Raw genomic sequence first — 19,261 nt, 5'->3', positions numbered from 1 at the left:
TAAATGATCATATCAAATAAGATCCATTGAGTCCAGATATAAATTAGGTCCATATCAGTGCAATCAGTTTGTGATATTTAATCTTCAGAGAATATTTTACAATTATATTAAGTATATTTAAGATATTAGGATTGTTTTATTATTTATCCCTGTCACTTATCCAAAATAGTAAACTACAGGTTAGTAGGAAGGAAATGATGCAAGACCAGCATGAAAGGGCCAAACTTGGCCATGAATAGATGAACTAAGCTACAGTAGATGTAATGAAGAGGTGGATTGACTCATACTCTGGATATGTTTGTGGTTAGTTTTCCTGTTTTAGCAACAAAAGTTGCTTCCTAAAAAACCTCCCTTGATGTGCTAATACGTTGGCGCAGCATTCTTAGAAAACACAAATAACAGGACAACTTAAATGGGCCGAGCCATGCTTCAACACCAGCCAAGGCCACAGACAGTGCTCTGACATGATGAAATTTCTAAATGACAAAACAGGCAGGTGAACCTCACGCTGCTGCTGACTGCTGTTGATCAAACAGTAAAGTAAAAGTTCCGTCTGATAAGAAAAAAGTTCTAGCTCAGTTCTGGAACTTGCTCTGATTGTGTTTCATCATGCTAGCTACCAGGTCAGATGTGCTAAAAAAAAGATTAGGAAATATAAATACGATAAATCATCTAACACCTGCTGCAATCATTTTATTAAATTTAACTCTCCTTCTCCACTGGTGGCAACCTGCTTAACTTTGCTTATTTTTCTGGAGGTCTCCTTTCTTTTTTAACATGTTATATAGAAAAGGTTTTGCAGACGGACAGCGTTATCCTCTAATCTGTCAATCCGGTCAATATTAATGAGTATTTTCTCCTTTCTGCCCTCTTTATAAGTTATCCGTTGTGGTTAACGTCCATTGTGTTAATATTTGCTAAGCGAGTGACAGCTGTGTTATTATTGTACTCCATTATTCTACATTTCCCATCAGGCTGAAGCATTATATAATCCAAACCACACAGTAGCAGCAAAGCTGTCATAGATGTTTTGTTTTAGAAGCATCAGAGCCTTCATGAAGTCAATAAAAATGTCAATAAAAAATGTGCCATAAAAAAGCATTCTTTTTATAGACACTTTAAGAAATACTTTCTCTATTTGAAACAGAATAGCTTTTACATACCTGAAAGTTTGCATTTTTCCCTCTTTGCTCTCAGTCTCTTTAGCTTTCTCTGCTGTCTGGCTTTTTTTAAAGCAAACTGAAGCTGCGCCGCAGTAAAACTCCTACTTGACAACTTAAGTGTTGGGTCGTGGCAACACCAGCTGACTGCTGACCCAGATCACCCCCAGGGTGGGAGAAAGAAATACACTCTCAAATGCACACACACTTGCAGCGAATCAAGCAATAATAATCTTTTCTTCTCTAAAGGATGTGGTGTGGCTTCTGTGAAAGTGCCTCTTCAGAAAAGACGTCACGATTAAGCCCTGGCCCCCTGACAGCACAAATGTCACGCGGGGAATGACACCAGATTCAATTAGCCACGAGAAAAGGTTTAAGCAACCATGACTTTGCTCATCTCTGCGGCATGGGAAAAATGCATTAGTATGTATTGACACCCAGCTGTACAGTTCTTCCTTAAAGATGGTGGTGTAGTTATCATTCGGTCCTGCAAAACTTGTGCTTGCGGGTTCATTGTATATAGCAATCTTTTATTTCTCTTTGAAGACCAAATGCATTCAAATTTCTCCATCTTATCTTACAATTGCAAACATATAAGATCAATGCATGGTATTGCGATCTTAAATGTTTCACCTATATGAATAAATACTAGTCCATAATCGTGAAGTGAAAGGAATATCATATGTGCCTTTTAAGAATTTGTGTAATCAATATCTGAAAAGTCTGACATGCTTTGTAGTCAGCCAAACTCAGTAATTAAACCACATCTTTCTGAGAATACAGCTGCAAGTTTTATGGGTAAGTTAAATCAACTTCGCACATCTAGAAACTGTGGTTTTTCACCAATATTCTTTGCAGAATACCTCAAGCTCCGTCTGAAAGTAATGTGAAAATTGATTTTCAAGTCTTGCAACAGAATCTTAGTTTAAATCTATGTCTGGACTCGACTAGACCTTTTAACAGATGAATATGCTTGGACTTAAACCTGGGGTCATAAACCTGTACAATCCTAAGAGTCATTTTGACCCCGAGTTCTCCTAATTTCTTTAACTATTAGACAAATAAGTTTTGTGAATACTAGGGATGCAAACTGTTGATTTAACTGATGTTAAATAATCTTATTCTCATTGATTGTGCAATCGACTAATGATTGATAAGCAACTATTTCCCTTAAAAAAAATCAAGTTTTCTCTCATATCAAGAATCTTTCATGAAGGGCTAAATATATTTTTACAATATACTGAATCAGAGAAGTACTATATCCTTATATTTTAACTATTTATTGTGTCAGATGTAATGAATTACATGTTTTTTGGCCTTTGCCTCCTTGAACCCAGTCTGCCTCAGCAGATGGCTGCTCACTGTGAGCCTGGTTCTGCTGGAGGTTTCTTCCTGTTAAAAGGGAGTTTTCCCTCTCCACTGTCGCTACAAGCATGCTTAGTGTGAGGGATTGCATCCGAGTCAATGATGGATGCAATCAACTGGCTTTTCTTAGATAGAAAACTTTGAATCAATTTGACAGTACGAACTGGTGGACTGCAAAGTGCCTTGAGATGACAGATGTTGTGAATTGGCGCTATAGAAATAAGCTGAATTGAATTAATAAACACAGAAATGAAAGCACCGTTTGCAGCAATTTGACAAAAAAAGAAAAGTAAACAAAAACAGTGTTAATAATGTCAATGTTATATCAGCTTTAATCAATATTTTTATTACAAGGGGTGGTCAATAAAAAATGCCCCTGACCCACTTCCAGTGGTTTGGTCCAGATGAAATTTTGCATGTGCAATTATTCTTTAGATTAAGAGGCAAATTACAGCTTTGAACTTATTGGGGTTTCTGATTTACAAGTGTTTGAATTGAGTCAGTTCTGAAATGAACCCTATTGGGTGTAGAGCAGTGATTTGGTATTTGAAAGGATGCACACCAAGGAAGACTTGATGACGATGCGCCATCATATGACCATGCAAAATGTTTTAGAAGGTTATAAGATTATATCATCACCATAAGTTACTTTAATTTCATCAAAAGTCTGCCGTGGTGTGCGTCCTTTCAAATTCAAAAACTAGATCACAGGTTCCTGCTGACACAGAGCTTTAATTTGTCACTTAATTTATAGATTTAAATAGTTGCACACGCAAAACTTCAGCTAGATCAAACAAATGGAAGTGGATCAGGGACATTACTTATTGACTACCCCTTGTATATAAAAATAACTACTAAAACTATTACCATTTTAGCTAGAGATGCTGCTTAGTTCTATATCAATTCTGGCCAAACTTATAAAGAGCCACTACAAAGCAACCCTTGACATAAACTCCTCCATTGTTTTTCTGCCTGTATGTTTAACAGCTTCCTCCCCATTGAATACAGGACATCTAGAAGCAACTCTGGCCAGCCTTGCTACTCTTACCAAAGAATGGCATCCCAAAGGTATGATGCTGCAACCACCGTGTTTTATGATAATAATAAAGGAAGAGTTTAGAGAGATGTCATGCGTTATTTTGTCTTTAAACACAGCATGCTGCATTCTAGTCTCGTCTCACCAGACCACATTCTTCCACGTTTTCCGGTTACCCTTATAAAGCTTAAAGCAGAATAGATTTTGTTTTTTGCTTACTTTCTTTTTTAGCCCCTTTTATCAACAAGTCACAGATTAATGCAGTCTACAAGTGTTAATCTATTGTGATTAAGTTTCTCAGGTTTATACTGTACTTGCTCAGCCAGATGATTCAGAGCAAATTCTTTATTTTTGCATGTCATACGTGTCTTAAATAGTCGTTTACACGGATTCAACAAAGCTCTGTGAAATGTTCAGAATCTTGTGATTCTTCTAGAGCCTAATCCTGGTTTAAATATCTCCACAGCTTCCTCCCTCACCCAAATTCTGATTCCTTGGTCTGTCTGATGCCATTCTTTCTCTTACATACCGCTCAGGCCTTCACAGAGCAAGTTAATGAACACTTAGATTCAATGAAATTCCTTTTGGATTGTCTTCTAGCTTAGCAAATGTGTCAAACCCCAAGTAATATATCCAGTCCTCATAAGGCAAAAAGAGCGATAAAATAGAGGCATGTTTTCTTTTGAAGTGTAAAAAGTGGCTGAAACTACAACATTACAGTTATGATACCAGAGTGGTGTACTCTTTCTAAATGAAATGAATGAAATTAAAAGTTTTATCTATATAGCTTCAACGGATCCTTTTACTTGATGAGCCAGAAGTGGCTTGATACCAAAAAGAGTTTAAAACACCTGATGGAAGGGTATCACAAATATTTGGCTGGATAGAAATCTATGTCTCACTTCTCAACGTTTTCTTTCCTCGTTTACAGCTATGCACAGCTTAGGTAAGTGTATAACGTAAATTGTTAATAAAAAGAAAGTCTCGTTTTGATAAGACATAACGGGGAATATATTTCGGCATTAAAAAAAAAACATTTGCAAGATACTAGCCTAGTAAACTAGCCCCACCCGCCAGCGGCCAAAATCATTTTTGCCTGCGGGTGGTCTAGCCTCGATCAATGCCCCAGGCCCTAGAACTGGCGGGCCAATCACAACGCAGAGATGTGTTTTGAATTCCTGGATGCAAAGCGGGCGGGGTTTTGAGGGCGTGACGACAAAGCTGCACGACGCTGGAGAAAGCACAACAAGGAAGATGGCAACAACTATTGAACAGTTCTCGTTTGACTCAACGTTGGAGGGATTAGACCTGGGGTTTTCGTTGAAATGGGAGCAAGAAGAGGCTCTACGATCATTCATTTTTAAGAAGGACGTATTCGCTGTTTAACCGACAGGCTACTTGTTTACACTCCCCCACCAGCTTTCTGTCACGCTTTCTACGTCACAGTCAGTTGCACTCATTGGTCTAGGTGTTGGTCAATAGGCACAGAAATGGTTTGAAAAATAACGGGTTGTTCTCATCAACAATCTTCCGATGTCTCATTCATCGGGGCCAGATTAAATTACACATTTAATCTCACATTTAGTCTGGTTTATCAGGCTAGCAAGATACAATAAATAAGCAAAAATGTTTTAAAGTCGCTTTAAAGAATATTTTGACATTTTCAAACACATTTCCTGTGGAAGAAGATGGCTTGGTGGATTCCTAGAGCTTAAAATGTAGAATCAATTCCTTCTTTGCAGGTGCAGCATGTTTGTACGCTTTGTAGCTCTCAATAAACATACAGTATGTGAGGCACAAAAAACAGGAACTGCACAAACAATCACCTATAAATAAAGCAACCTAGAAGTAACAGAAAAGGTTAGTGTTAACTTAGTTAACACTGACTAAACACTCTCCCCCGTGTTTTTTTAGCATGAATAATGAATGAAAACAGCTGTCAAGGTAGATAGCTCTGAATCAACGTGTGGGAGCAAACAAAAAGAAACATCTTTTCAGAGTCAACGCACTTCTAAACCAAGCTGACGTTCGCACTTCCTTCAATTCTCAGTGTTACACAAGGTTAATCAGAATATTTTCACAGTTAAAATACACCAATATACAACTTTAACTTCTGATTTGCCATCCTCCCCACAGTAATATATTTAAATCAGTTCTTTTTTTTAAATATATTACTAAGTCAGAGAACAAAGTTTTGCTTCAGTATTTCCCTCAAAACACATCTAAAAGCAGAAAAGGGAAGGATCACTTTGCGCCGGATTATCCAATCAGAGCGGTGAGAAGAGTACCTGTCATGTAGGGCAGGCTTCCAGATCCGGATATATTTAAACTCCTATAAAAACTGGGTCTCTGCTCTCAGACTCACTGGAACGCTTTAGTCTCTTCTGGTCCGTTTTCCTTTGTCTTCTTCTCTTCTTTACCTCTATCAGTCTGTTTTTCTTTCTCTTCTGTTGTGTTTCGGAGTAACCTGCCTCTCTCTCGCTGCCTGTTCCTCAATGTTTGGTGTTCACTCCCCTAAGAGCTGGAAGTCATTGACAGCAGCAGTGCAAACCCTCTCTAAGTCTCCTCCCTTGCTCTCTGACTCCCTCCCTCCCTCTGGCAGGCAGGCAGGCAGGCAGGCAATGCAACATATCCAGGCCTGTCCCCTTTGCTTCAAGAACCACTTAACACTTTTTATCCACTTCTTATGTATCCCGGATTCCTTCTTCAACAGTTTCTGTCAAGTATTTCACAACACCACGATGGACGAAACAGATACCTAGTCCAGCTAAATGTTTGTTGTTTTTCCGCCTAAGCTCCACGGAGGTGAAACCTCCCTAAAAATATGTCAGGAATTTGCAGATGAAAAACAACATAAATAAAGTTCAGCTGAGGAGGAAAGAGTCATGCATTGCTTCTGTTTTTCTGGTTTAGTCTAATTAATAGAAATAAAAAAATAAACCTGCACACATCTGACTGTATTTCCTCTTTGAATGTTTGTCATGCATGGCCCTATGAAGAGAAAACATACTTGCTGATAGGTAGTTCCTTTTAACACAAAATGGATCAAGGATTTGGGAACCAAAATTGCAGTAGGGCTTGCCGTCCTCACGCAGCGTGGAGCTTTGTGTTTTAGCTCTCAGAGTTGTAATAAAAACAGACGGAGCAGCTTGAAGTAGTGAAAGACATCAGATCTGAGCTCAAAAGATGTGGGAAACAAAATATAACACCCACCTTGTGCACAATCTCGCTCAGATCTCTGCAATAAGTGAATATATTTTGGGTAGAGGTGTATCCGCTCAGCTTGGTTAACTGATATCTGGAAAGACATGATGCTACAAATCAGTTCGGATGATAGGGAGTGGGAGGAGGCAGGGTCATTTAAGTGAAGAAAAGATAATTTATTAAGGTTTTAAAGAAAGAATCCAACAGTAAAATTATTCTAACATACAACAAATGAAGGAAAACAGAAAGAATTGTGAGTTCTACAAACTAAGCCCTATGATAAGAGCTAAATACACTAAGTCTCAAAATGATGCGGGTAGGAATTCCTTTTTACAAACCTGTTAAGCAATGAGAAGAGGCCTTTGGCAGAAGTGATGAGCTCAATGACATTCTTCAGAATGCCAGCTGGCAGCTTGGTGGAGCTCCGTCCGTCGTAGCCGTTGAGGCGCCAGCGGCTCTGGATGCCCATCTGCAAGGAGTGGGCAACAGCACGCAGCTTTTCTGTCAGACCTCGCAGGCTCTGTCCTCCCATGCCGTAAGTCTGGAGACAAGCATACACAAACACACATGGTTACGGATGGGCAGTACATTCCACCCCCTGCTGTCGCCAAACCCCTCAGAGGAGGGAAGAGATGGTTTTTAAGTCCAGCTTAATGTTCCAGCTGAATATTTAACACATATCTTCATTTCCTGTGTCTTTCCTACTGCCTGGTTTGATGAAATCCATAGAAGGCCTAAAAAAGAACTCTATTTTTCTTTATTATTGGAGACAAGAAAACTGTTTTTATTATGCTTTTCAATGCATAGCATCTTTCATGTGACTTTTTTCTGAACAGTGTGGCTTTAATGATTAAAAAATGAACAATCATCCTCCTTAAAAAGAAACAACAGTCATTTAATAGTTTATGAAACAGCAAAGGCAGGTACTAATTATTTATATTTAATAGAGTAACATTTAAAAATATAAATTTACTTCTGGGAGAAGTTGTACTGTATGGTACTTTTTACTTTTAGTTCTGTAATATTTTTGCTTACATAAAACTCCTGGTTAGTTAATCGACTATGAGTAACAGGAGCTACACATAAAAATATATACAGAAATCATTTCATATCTGGAATTTCTTATCCTCTGCATTATTGTATTAACCATTTTTAAAATCGGTTATGTTGAAAAAAATGTTTTTTCCCCTTGTTTTTTAGCTTTGTGGTGATGTTGTTTTTTTCAATGTTTTTAATTTGAATTTACAGATTTTGCAAATAGCTCTCTGCCTGATTACATTGTTGCAACCATTACAGCTACAGTGTGTAATTTTCAGCGACATCTAACGTCCAGACTGCAGACCGCAGCAACATGAACATCTCCCCCCCACCGCTTCTCCCCCCCAACAGTACGGCGAGCGTTACGGGACAAAATGTCTTCCACGACGTCCGCATCACCTACCTTCTCAAGTGATGAGGTTTGTTTACATAGATAATTTTAATTCTGCCATCTATTGTTCAGTACCGTCTCAGTTCATCTCTCTCAACTTGCCGTAGTTACTTTTGAGTGTAATGGGCGATCTCGCAATCACTAGTTCTGCGCTAGTACTAGGCTCTGCGCTACCGTAGTGCAAAGATGTCTGCCTCCATGGCTGCAAGACCCGCTCCTATGTAATTATAAATAACGAATTCTAAGGCAACACAAATATTAAGGTTAAGAGGCTGAGCTCGTAGATGATGATAAATAACATAGTTATGTATAATATATTACATTCCTGAGTGTATATCCCTGTAATTATTACACACTGTAGCTTTAAATCAAACTTTTGATCCCTTTAGAAGTGAGTTCTTGGATGACTTTCTACTTTTACTTGAGTAAAATGAACATGTAAAAGTTGTGCTCCTTGAGTAATTTTTTTTGGCAAACAGAGAAAACTGTAAAAAAGCAAAATAATCCATCAGTGCAAGCTTTATCCCGGCATCAAGAGGATTGTTGTTGTGAATACGGTACAATCTCTGCACCTATTGTCAACAAAAACAAAAAGCAAAATGAAATAGATGGCAAACTATATCAATAAAAATTATGTAGTAATAAAATGTTTCTTTACATTTAGAAAAGAACATTAGTTGATTTAAAGTACAAAAGAAACATAGAAAGCAAACAAAACAATAACATCATTGTTTTGTATTAATATTCCTTAATATAGGTTTATGTTAACAGTAGAGTTAAGCCAAAAATATTTCACACCCCTGGCAGATTTAGATTTCAAATAATTTCATTTAGAAAAAGTTTGTTTTGTTTATGTTTTGTGCAACTGATGTGCCATCTTTGGGAATAGTGTTACATTTCTGTTACAAGACAAAATGAGAATGGGACACCCTCTTTCCTTTAATGCAAAAGGAAAGCAGCAGGCGTTGCTACGGCAACACTGTGACACCCCATGTGCATGGCTTTAGCTCTGTGGCACAGGTTGCAATGAAATCAAACATTTGGCCTTTTCTTAAAAATAAATTCATACAGTCAAATTAATAATATTTTAAATCAGACCTCCTCTTATGGAATTAATGACTTATTTTTTCTAATTTGTACATTTCTTCAGCGTGACAAAGATGCATTTAAATGCATGTTTCTTCTTACACCTGCTGCCAAATTTCAGAGTGGCTGCATTGATGCAGACTCATTATTTAAGGGCTGAACGGTCCACTCGCCCTACCCACTATGTGGTTCAGGATGGCCCAGTGGACCCTTTTTTGGGAACGAGCAAATGGAGGGTTAGTGCATAGGGGTAGTGTTTAGGGGCCAGCTTGAAACTAGGCATCTGTCTACTAAGTTGCAAACCCAAATTACTTTGCACTTTCTTTCAAGCTCTGCTCTGCGCATACAAGCACTTTTGCACCTGTTTTAAGACATGCAAATTTTGCAGCTCAGGCCCTTAAGTCACAATTGCAGTTCCAAATTCTCCTAAGTGGTGCCTGACTTTACACGAGTGAACAAAGTGAACGTGATTGGTGTTTTATCAAGGGGGAAGGATTTTTCTGGCGGAAGGTTTGCAAGCAAGTTTGATTATGGTTGGTGTCTCAGAAGCATCTTGCTAACCAGTTAGCAACTTAGTGCTAGTAGGTTCCCAATGGGAAATTACATTAGGACCAAGTAGCATTTGACACTGTCAAGGAATGCTATGGACAGCGGAAACATGCAAGAGGAGGAGAGTTTTGTGTCGGAGGTCGTGGATGAGTCTCCTCCGTCATGCATTTTTTATTTAGAGGTGGAAATTGGGGACAAAGATGTTGTGAATGAGGGCGCCAGGGCAGCAGAAGGTTTGTTCGGTGTAGAAGGCTTATAGCCGTACATGTTTGAGCCCTTGCCTCGCAACGCTGCCAGTTCTCTTAGCTCTACGCCTGCAGAAGACACAGACGTCCATCCATGTGAACACTGGGACGGAACTCAATGGTAAAGTAAATTGATTCTTATTTCTTATTTCAACCGTTGCATATAATAGCTGCAACGTATGAATCAAGACGCAATGACTTGAAAAAATTTGATTGACAGATGACAGCTGATATTTGATTGGCCAAATTTAGGTGTACAAGCTGACGTATAACTAACTGGCCTGCATAAAAACACAGATTTTAAGACAGCATTTTTTTTTATAGAAATTTGTAACCTTTGCGACAATATGGTCTGATAAAGACTATATTTACATACATGTTTAAGCCAGAATGATTTGAAATTCAAATATAACTTCTCTATGACTTTAATAAAGTATATTTTTATCCTGTTTCAACAAAACCATCATACCTTTAACAATTATAATACATTTACATATAACATTTATAATACTATATTTTCATATTGTTACTAGAGCTGGGCGATATGGCGATATATATCGTGAGGACGAGAGAAACATGTCTATCGTGACCTTTCTCCTCTATTTTTTCTATCGTGATAAACTTTTTTATTATTATTATTACTGCTAATATACATTTTAATATAATTTGTTAATATAACATTTTGCGTTTTTGCTATGCAAACTCTAAATGTATATAACGAAAAAAAAAAAAGAGAATAAAAAGATAATGTGTAGAGAACGTGGTTTTGCGACACTACACCGCTTTACGTCACCGGGCTTTGCACCATACGTTTGCGACATTACTGACGGAGAGAGCCCGCGAAATTTCTTTCTGGCTTGAAAAAAAATGAATGATGGACACCCAAGAAGATGTTACCACAGCAGCGGTTACAGAGTCCGAAACGGTTGCCAGGTCACAGACACAACAAACACCACTTTTGCCCAAAAGGGGAGGCAGCTCGGTTGTTTGGTTATTTTTCGGATTTCAGCCATCTGATAAAGAACAAACGCAGCCGATATGTAAACTGTGCAGCAAAGCCGTTCCAGCGGCTGATGCAAATACTTCCGGCCTCTTTTACCACCTGAAGAAAAATCATGAACAAGAACACGGGAAACTACAACCAGTCCGATCAAAACAAACAAGGGATGAAAATACAGGAAGCACTGGAAAGAAATTCTCACAGCCGAAGCTTAAGGAAGCATTCGCCCAAGGATCACAATATGAGAAGACGTCTCAGCGACACAAGCAGATCACAGGTGCTATTTCACGCTATATCTGTAAAGGCATGGCCCCCGTTTACATAGTCGAGAAAGACAGCTTTCGGGACCTCGTCCGTACACTCGATCCCAGATATGTGATGCCTAGTCGAAAACATTTCAGTAAAGTGGAGCTGCCTGGCTTATATGCTAGTTGTCGGGCTGAAGTGGAGAGAGAGGTACGCAGTGGTGCGACGCATTATGCGTTGACTACGGTCATGTGGATGAGTAGAGCAACACAGCCTTATATGAGTCTCACCATCCATTTCATCAAGGACTGGACCCTCCGCGCTCGGTGTCTACAGACCGTGTACTTTCCTGAGGACCACACCGGAGTGATGCTCGCCCAAGGTATGAGCCTGACATTGCTATGCACTTTTGTGCGTTCGCTAGTTTTACTATTATTGGTTTTACTAATATGCTTACACCAATGAACTGTGTGCTTTTACAGCATACGCATCCATTACTGGACGCACTGATAGTATAATTTATTCTGAAGGGGGGAAAAGTGAAGGCTACTGCACCTGTGAGTGTTGTGTTTACACACAAAGGTGCTGTAGCATTCACTTTTTCCCCTTCAGAAAACATAAAATGCAACATCAGTTGTGGTATATCGTGATATATATCGTTAACGTGATATAAAATAATCCATATCGTGATATAGTTTTTTTTCCATATCGCCCAGCCCTAATTGTTACATGCCTATATTGCAGGTTAATCCTTGTTTTTTTGCCATTCAAAAACTGTATGCAGTTCAGTTGTTATAAAGCTTAGGTAGAGTATCTGTGGGCCAAAAACACTGCATAACAAAGCAGGTATAACAGCAGGTGTTACACACGTATGATGCTGCTACAATGATAAATCCTTTCAGTCCCATTTCATAATAATCAATGCACATAACGCCACACCTTAAACGGATTTATATCTAGTAAAATGCTATTCAAATCAAAGCCTACACAGACATATCCCTACTATGGAATTAGGGTGCAGAAAGATGTAGAAATTATGTTAATTGTCCCTCAAGTTTTTCTTTGTTTGCCCATCACCCCAATTTTCTGCATCAGATCCTAAAACGATACTGTTTAACCAGAGTGTTTGATTGCTACGGTCCACTCATTCCGAGGTCAAGAGCTTGAGACGGGTCGGGCTTTGTTGGCACACATCAACCAGCTACCTGAACGAGCTTGTCAACAAATGGCCATGAATCTTTTATGGAACTGGTAATTATGTAGCTATGCACTTGAAAGCGTTCTGTCTGTGCCATGTGAGCATCTGATGGGGGGTGCTGTTTATGAATGAGGACAGTGTTAGAGTTTCATGGAGCATCATGGCAGATACAAGCACCCACACACAAGTTCTGTTTGAGCCTAAAGGCAATTACTAAAGGACTAGTTTTCCTCATTCACACAGACTCTGGGCTTAGGGGTTCAATCTGCTTCACGGCTAATTCAGGAACTCGACAACCAGCAGTTTAAGCCGTCTTAGTCTGATGTTTACAGGCTGTTACGCCACCAGAGCTGGACGTTTGCCTGCTACTATCCTGCTGAATCAGTGGTTAAATTGAGCAAAAGGCTATACCGGGAGACCGCAAATCTCCACATATAACAGCTCATTTGTTAAATCCTTAAAGCCTCCTGAAAGATTTCATAGTGGTTGCATTTATACAGCAGAAAAAAAGAACAAAGATTCAATTAAAGGGTGAACATGCTTTATTGCACATGTATCACTTAGAATATGATTAGAATTTTTCATATCAGTGATTTATTTCCAAAAGTTAAAGTCTCACAAGAGGAAATTTACACATAAAAAGTGATATATTATGAATGTTAATTTACTTTACCTTACTGAGAACGGTTAAAGTTAACAAAAAAAAAAGTCTATTTTTTTTTTATAAAAATGAAGATAGAAAAAAGATTTCAATATACAGATGTTATGTTCAGGTAGAGTCTTGAGCTGACGTCACTAACAGCCTCCACTACAAGGTTGAGGGACAAACGATCAGCACTAGAGACGCTGACTGGACACAGAACGATGTATCAGAGACTGTTAATGATAGGAAAAAAACTATCTGACATTCTGCTGCAGCCTTGAAAGGCAAAGGCAAACCTCATTCAGCAGTTTGTGGAAGAATAAGTGCTTCAACAGCCACAGCAAATAGACCTATCCATGACATGGGCTAACACTGTCACATTTCTGTGCTAAGCCACATGTGAACCACAGATAATGTCAAAGGTGTCTTACTTAGATCAGGAAAAGATGGAACTGTTACTTATTGGTCCAAAGTTTCCTTTTCAGATCGAAGCAAATACTGCAGTCTTATCTTTAAAGGAGAAAAATGGAGAGATAGATAATCCATGTAACTTGAGCTCCAATGTAAAACGTTTACAGTCAGTGATGATTTGAGGAGCCCAGTCCTCTGCTGTTGTTGGTCCACTTGGTTTTAAAGAAGATTCTGTTTCTTTTATAAAGATGATGATTTAATTTTCCAGCAGAACATGGTACCGGCCCACGCCACTAAAAGAACCAAAAACCTGGATCAATAACTGTGGTGACCCTGTGCTAGAATGACCAGTACACTGTTCTGGCCAGAACCCCACTGAGAATCTATAGAATTGTAAAGATGATGATAAGAGGCACTAGAATTAACAATACAGACCAGTTGTGGACTGAGATTCCTGAACACCTCAGCAGAAGCACAGGATGGATGGAAGCTGAAATTGATGCAAAAGAAGCCCATATCTTTTACAGTAAATCACCATAATTTTCAGTAGCCTCACATCTCTGCTTTAAAACTATTATATTATTTGTCTTATTAAATTATCCACTTTTCTGGACAAAGTTCAAGAAAACACTTGAATTTATCACTTTATGTTTAACGACTAGAGATCAAATGATACAGGGTTCTTAAGGCCAATGCTGATACCGGTTATTCTGACATGAATCTAACCCATCGTCAATATGAGGCGATTTCTTTAAAGCTGATATTGTCATGATCTTGGCACTGATGACCAGCTTGACTTTTTATCTCATTCACCAGTTTAACTCCGCCCAGTTTCTCATCACTGTTTATTTGTGTCACCTGCTCCAGTCTATATTTAACCTGCCTGCTCCCAGTCATAAGTGCCATATTATTCAAGCCTGCGGTGAGAGTTATCAAGCATACCTGATTGTGTTCTTATTGTCTGATCCTGACCCGTCTGCATTTGGGCCTCTGAGCCGGCTTATTCATCTTCTGATCTGTTTGCTGCTGGATTCTGATGACCCTGGATCTTCTTCCTGACACTGACCTGGATTTCCCTTCAGTACCTCTTCGGATCTCTGATCTTCTGTCTGGCTTTGGCTTCGCCCTCTGGATAGTCCTGCCTATCTTTGTCTGCTTGGATCTGATCTCCTGTCAGTTCTGCAGTCTTCAAGACTTAAGAGTCTTGAACTCTTTGGGCAACAAAAATTGAGTTGGAAGCCATTCAGCTGGAATCCACCGCTTACTCTGGGCAGAGACTGAACTGTAAGACCAGGCTAGTGACTCACATGTTAGTGATCATCCTCCGCCAGATTAACATGGTCACTAACCCATGTTTCCCTCCTGCAAAGGTTCCTGCCTTAGATGTCCTACAGTAACTGCCACTACAATCTGTTGTTTTTAAATAAACACTTTTTGAGTAATCTAATTGCTTTGCCTTTAATATAGGATCCTCTGTTCTGAGCCTTGACAGATATTGACTTTTCTTCCTCCATTTACATGATTAAAATGTTACAGTGATAAAAATGTTACAAAAGTCTTAATTTAAACATAAAACAAACATTTTAGGCGAAACATTTACAAAGCATAGTAAACATAGGAATCAACAGTGCATCTCAAAGCATGGCTGGTGAATCCACTGATAAATTGAAAATGTATTGATATTGGCCAAATCATCCAGCCGAAGTATCGGATTATCTCTAGTAATGACTCTATATAATTTACTGTTTAATTTTTGAACAGATCCACTAAAATGTTTTTTGTTCATGATATTCTAACCTATTGAGATGCATCCATATGAATCTAAACCCTCTTAAAAATCTAGGAAGCAAGACTTTTAGAAATATAACTTGGCAGATGATGAAGCAGGAGTACGTATTTAATGCTAACATCAATAATATGGGAACTGCTTTTAACCCTCCGAAAAAAAAGTAAAGTTAAAAACAAACCACTGGTCTTTGTTTACAAGTTTGAAGACATTTCAGCTCTTTTTCAATGGATGGGAGTCAAAAGATCTTTGAAATTGGAAAGCCCAGTGGATTGTTTTTAACTTTCTTTTTTTTTTTTTTTTCAATGAATATGACTATGACCTGGACCTCAGAATCTTTACCAGCATATTTTTAACCTTAAGACATTTAAATAGATGAAGCTATATCAAATCAGACTTGTTTAAAACATCTTCCTGAGGGAATGCTTATATATTAGTAAATTAAAAAGTTCTGGGTATGCAGGCAAGAGTTTTAAAGGATTGTTCAACCATACCTGTTATAGCTTTGAAAAACCAGCCTGATCTGACAATATTAGAGCTCGGAGCCACCATGCTGCTGTTTCACAGAATATACACACCCTTCCCAAACATGGACAATATCACTCCCTTATTATCCTGTTTTTCCCCCTTCTCTGAAAACACTTCCAAAACACTCCCAGGAGAAACCTGTAGACATGCAATACAACAAAAAACTCCACACACAGTTTTCCTTTTTACTCACCAAGGAGCAGAGCTTCTCCACAGCATCCAGAATAAGCTCCTGGTGTCCAATCTTCTGAACTCCCAAACTCTCCAGATCCAGGGAAGTCAACTGGAGCAGATCCATACCTGACAGATGCCACTCTGCAACCGGGTACTGATCAATGGGAGCATCTAGACCTGTAAATTATAAATGGTTACTAGGTACTATGCACAGTATACATGGAAGTCTCCACTGTCAGAAAATCTCATGCAAGTATCAGCATGAAAAATACCTCCTGCTCTGGTTCATGTAGAGCCGAAAGGACAAGAAAACTCACACTTAAACTAGAGTACAGGTGTTGGTCATAAAATTAGAATATCATGAAAAAGTAGATTGATTTCAGTAATTCCATTTAAAAAGTGAAACTTGTATATTATATTCATACATTACATACAAACTCATATATTTCAGATGTTTATTTTGTTTAATTTTGATGATTACAAATGACAACAAATGAAAATCTCAAATTCATCATATCAGAAAATTAGAATATTGTGAAAAGGTTCAAAATTGATGGCCCCTGGTGCCACACTCTAATCAGCTAATTAACTCAAACCACCTGCAAAAGCCTTTAAATGGTCTTTCAGTCTAGTTCTATAGGCTACACAATCATGGGGAAGACTGCTGACTTGACAGTTGTCCAAAAGACGACCATCGACACCTTGCATAAGGAGGGCAAGACACAAAAGGTCATCGCTAAAGAGGCTGGCTGTTCACAGAGCTCAGTGTCCAAGCACATTAATAGAGAGGCGAAGGGAAGGAAAAGATGTGGTCGAAAAAAGTGTACAAGCAAGAGAGATAACCGCACCCTGGAGAGGATTGTGAAACAAAACCCATTCAAAAATGTGGGGGAGATTCACAAAGAGTGGACTGCAGCTGGAGTGAGTGCTTCAAGAACCACCACACAGACGTATGAAAGACATGGGTTTCTGCTGTCGCATTCCTTGTGTCAAGCCACTCTTGAACCACAGACAGCGTCAGAAGCGTCTTGCCTGGGCTAAAGAGAAACAGGACTGGACTGCTGGTGAGTGGTCCAAAGTCATGTTCTCTGATGAAAGTAAATTTTGCATTTCCTTTGGAAATCAAAGTCCCAGAGTCTGGAGGAAAAGAAGAGAGGCACTTCATCCACGTTGCTTGAAGTCCAGTGTAAAGTTTCCACAGTCAGTGATGGTTTGGGGTGCCATGTCATCTGCTGGTGTTGGTCCATTGTGTTTTCTGAGGTCCAGGGTCAACGCAGCCACATACCAGGAAGTTTTAGAGCACTTCATGCTTCCTGCAGCTGACCAACTTTTTGGAGATGCAGATTTCATTTTCCAACAGGACTTGGCACCTGCACACAGTGCCAAAGCTACCAGTACCTGGTTGAAGGACCATGGTATCCCTGTTCTTAATTGGCCAGCAAACTCTCCTGACCTTAACCCCATAGAAAATCTATGGGGTATTGTGAAGAAGAAGATGCAATACACCAGACCCAACAATTCAGAAGAGCTAAAAGCCACTATTAGAGCAACCTGGGCTATCATAACACCTGAGCAGTGCCACAGACTGATCGACTCCATGCCACGCCGCATTGCTGCAGTAATACAGGCCAAAGGAGGCCCAACTAAATACTGAGTGCTGTACATGCTCATACTTTTCATGTTCATACTTTTCAGTTGGCCAACATTTCTATAAATCCTTTGTTTTTATTGGTCTTCAGTAATATTCTAATTTTCTGATATGATGAATTTGAGATTTTCATTTGTTGTCATTTGTAATCATCAAAATTAAACAAAATAAACATCTGAAATATATGAGTTTGTATGTAATGTATGAATATAATATACAAGTTTCACTTTTTAAATGGAATTACTGAAATCAATCTACTTTTTCATGATATTCTAATTTTATGACCAGCACCTGTAGATGATTCAGTTCATACACTACTGGGATTGGGATTAAGAGTATTTTTTTTTTTATTTAACCAAGATTTTGCTTCTGTTAAGAAGAAATAGTAACTTTGGAGTAGGCCAGTCAGTGTTCTGACTTGAATGGGACAGAGATCTTGAAGAGTCGTGTAAAGATTATGCTGAGGGCAATGAGGCCTTTCAACCATAAAGATTTGGATCACATAGTGAAAGAAATGAAAATGCACCGGAGGCTTCATCGGAAGTATAATGTGAATTAAACAAAAAATCTAATCATTACAGAAATGCATTTTTTTCCAAAATGGAAATAAATAGAAAAAAATGTCAAACACATGGCTTTAAAGTAAAAACAAAAACCTTTTTTTCAGTCAATACCAACAGAAACTTGCAGATGAATGAATGTATTCTGCAGGTATTTTCATGGTGTTATAACTCTGTAGGAAACCATTAATCCATGCTGAGCTTTGTGGTCAAATTCCTCCACTTTCTTCAATTTTGCATAACGTTCTATAGTTTAAATCTACCCAAATCAACAGGAAAGACAAACAAAAGGCCTTTATTTACACTGTTAAAGGGTTTAGGTTTAGTTGTTGACACTGATCAGAGCTGCACTGTTGTGGCTTCTCTCTCTCACTTCCTCATTCCACCTCCACCTTTCACTTCCAATAGGATTTGCGTGTCGTTTCTATTTTCGACCTAACCGCCCGATCCAAAGTACCTGAGAGGGGATAAAGCTTTTAAACAGAAGAAGCGCGCATGGTGCTCACCTTGGAGCCACCTGGTGACTCCCTCCTCGCTCCAAGCAGCTATAGGCTCCATGCTGGGAGTCCTGCTCCACTCGCTCGTTCAGCTGCCGGCGGTTCTGGCCGACTTCTACCTCTCCGGACTCCTGGAGGAAGGAAAAGCCGATCCTGATTTGGAATCGGATGGTGACGAATGGCACTCCTTCTCTCAGGTAACAGGTAGAGTTCACCCCCTCCTAGGATCAGCCAATAAGGAACTGTGAAGCGCCACCAGGAGCAGGACCCCTCCCTCCCGCACCTGAGGCCCCCACCTACCTGCAGGAACTGCAGCTTTAAGGCTTCATAACTTCCTTCATAATAATCTGTTCGTGTTCAGGCTCAGGAATCTGGGAGAAAGGCGCAGATTTCAACACAGTGAACAGAGGGCGGATAACACCAACACCTGACCGGAATTAGGCTAAAAAAACGTCCCTCAAGTTTTACACTAGTTTAAAAAACAGATTTTTCTAGA

General features: G+C 39.1%; 1 protein-coding gene across 1 annotated transcript in view; it reads right to left on the bottom strand.

Annotated features, from left to right (window-relative positions):
• The window catches only part of cnksr1 (connector enhancer of kinase suppressor of Ras 1), a 50,124-nt gene extending 31,142 nt beyond the window's left edge, over positions 1-18,982 (bottom strand). The window contains exons 1-4 of the mRNA XM_038278159.1: positions 18,775-18,982; positions 16,080-16,237; positions 7,104-7,306; positions 6,775-6,859 (exon numbers count right to left, since the gene is read on the bottom strand). Of these exons, the coding sequence (XP_038134087.1) occupies positions 6,775-6,859; positions 7,104-7,306; positions 16,080-16,237; positions 18,775-18,826 (498 nt within the window). The 5' untranslated portion in view covers positions 18,827-18,982. The remainder of the gene's footprint in view (positions 1-6,774; positions 6,860-7,103; positions 7,307-16,079; positions 16,238-18,774) is intronic.
• Between the last annotated feature and the right edge of the window lie 279 nt (positions 18,983-19,261).

Source organism: Cyprinodon tularosa, unplaced genomic scaffold (assembly GCF_016077235.1).
Source record: "Cyprinodon tularosa strain WSP-4 unplaced genomic scaffold, ASM1607723v1 ctg139, whole genome shotgun sequence".
NCBI classification, from domain to species: Eukaryota; Metazoa; Chordata; class Actinopteri; order Cyprinodontiformes; family Cyprinodontidae; genus Cyprinodon; species Cyprinodon tularosa.
This window is presented reverse-complemented; position numbering and strand designations above follow the sequence as displayed.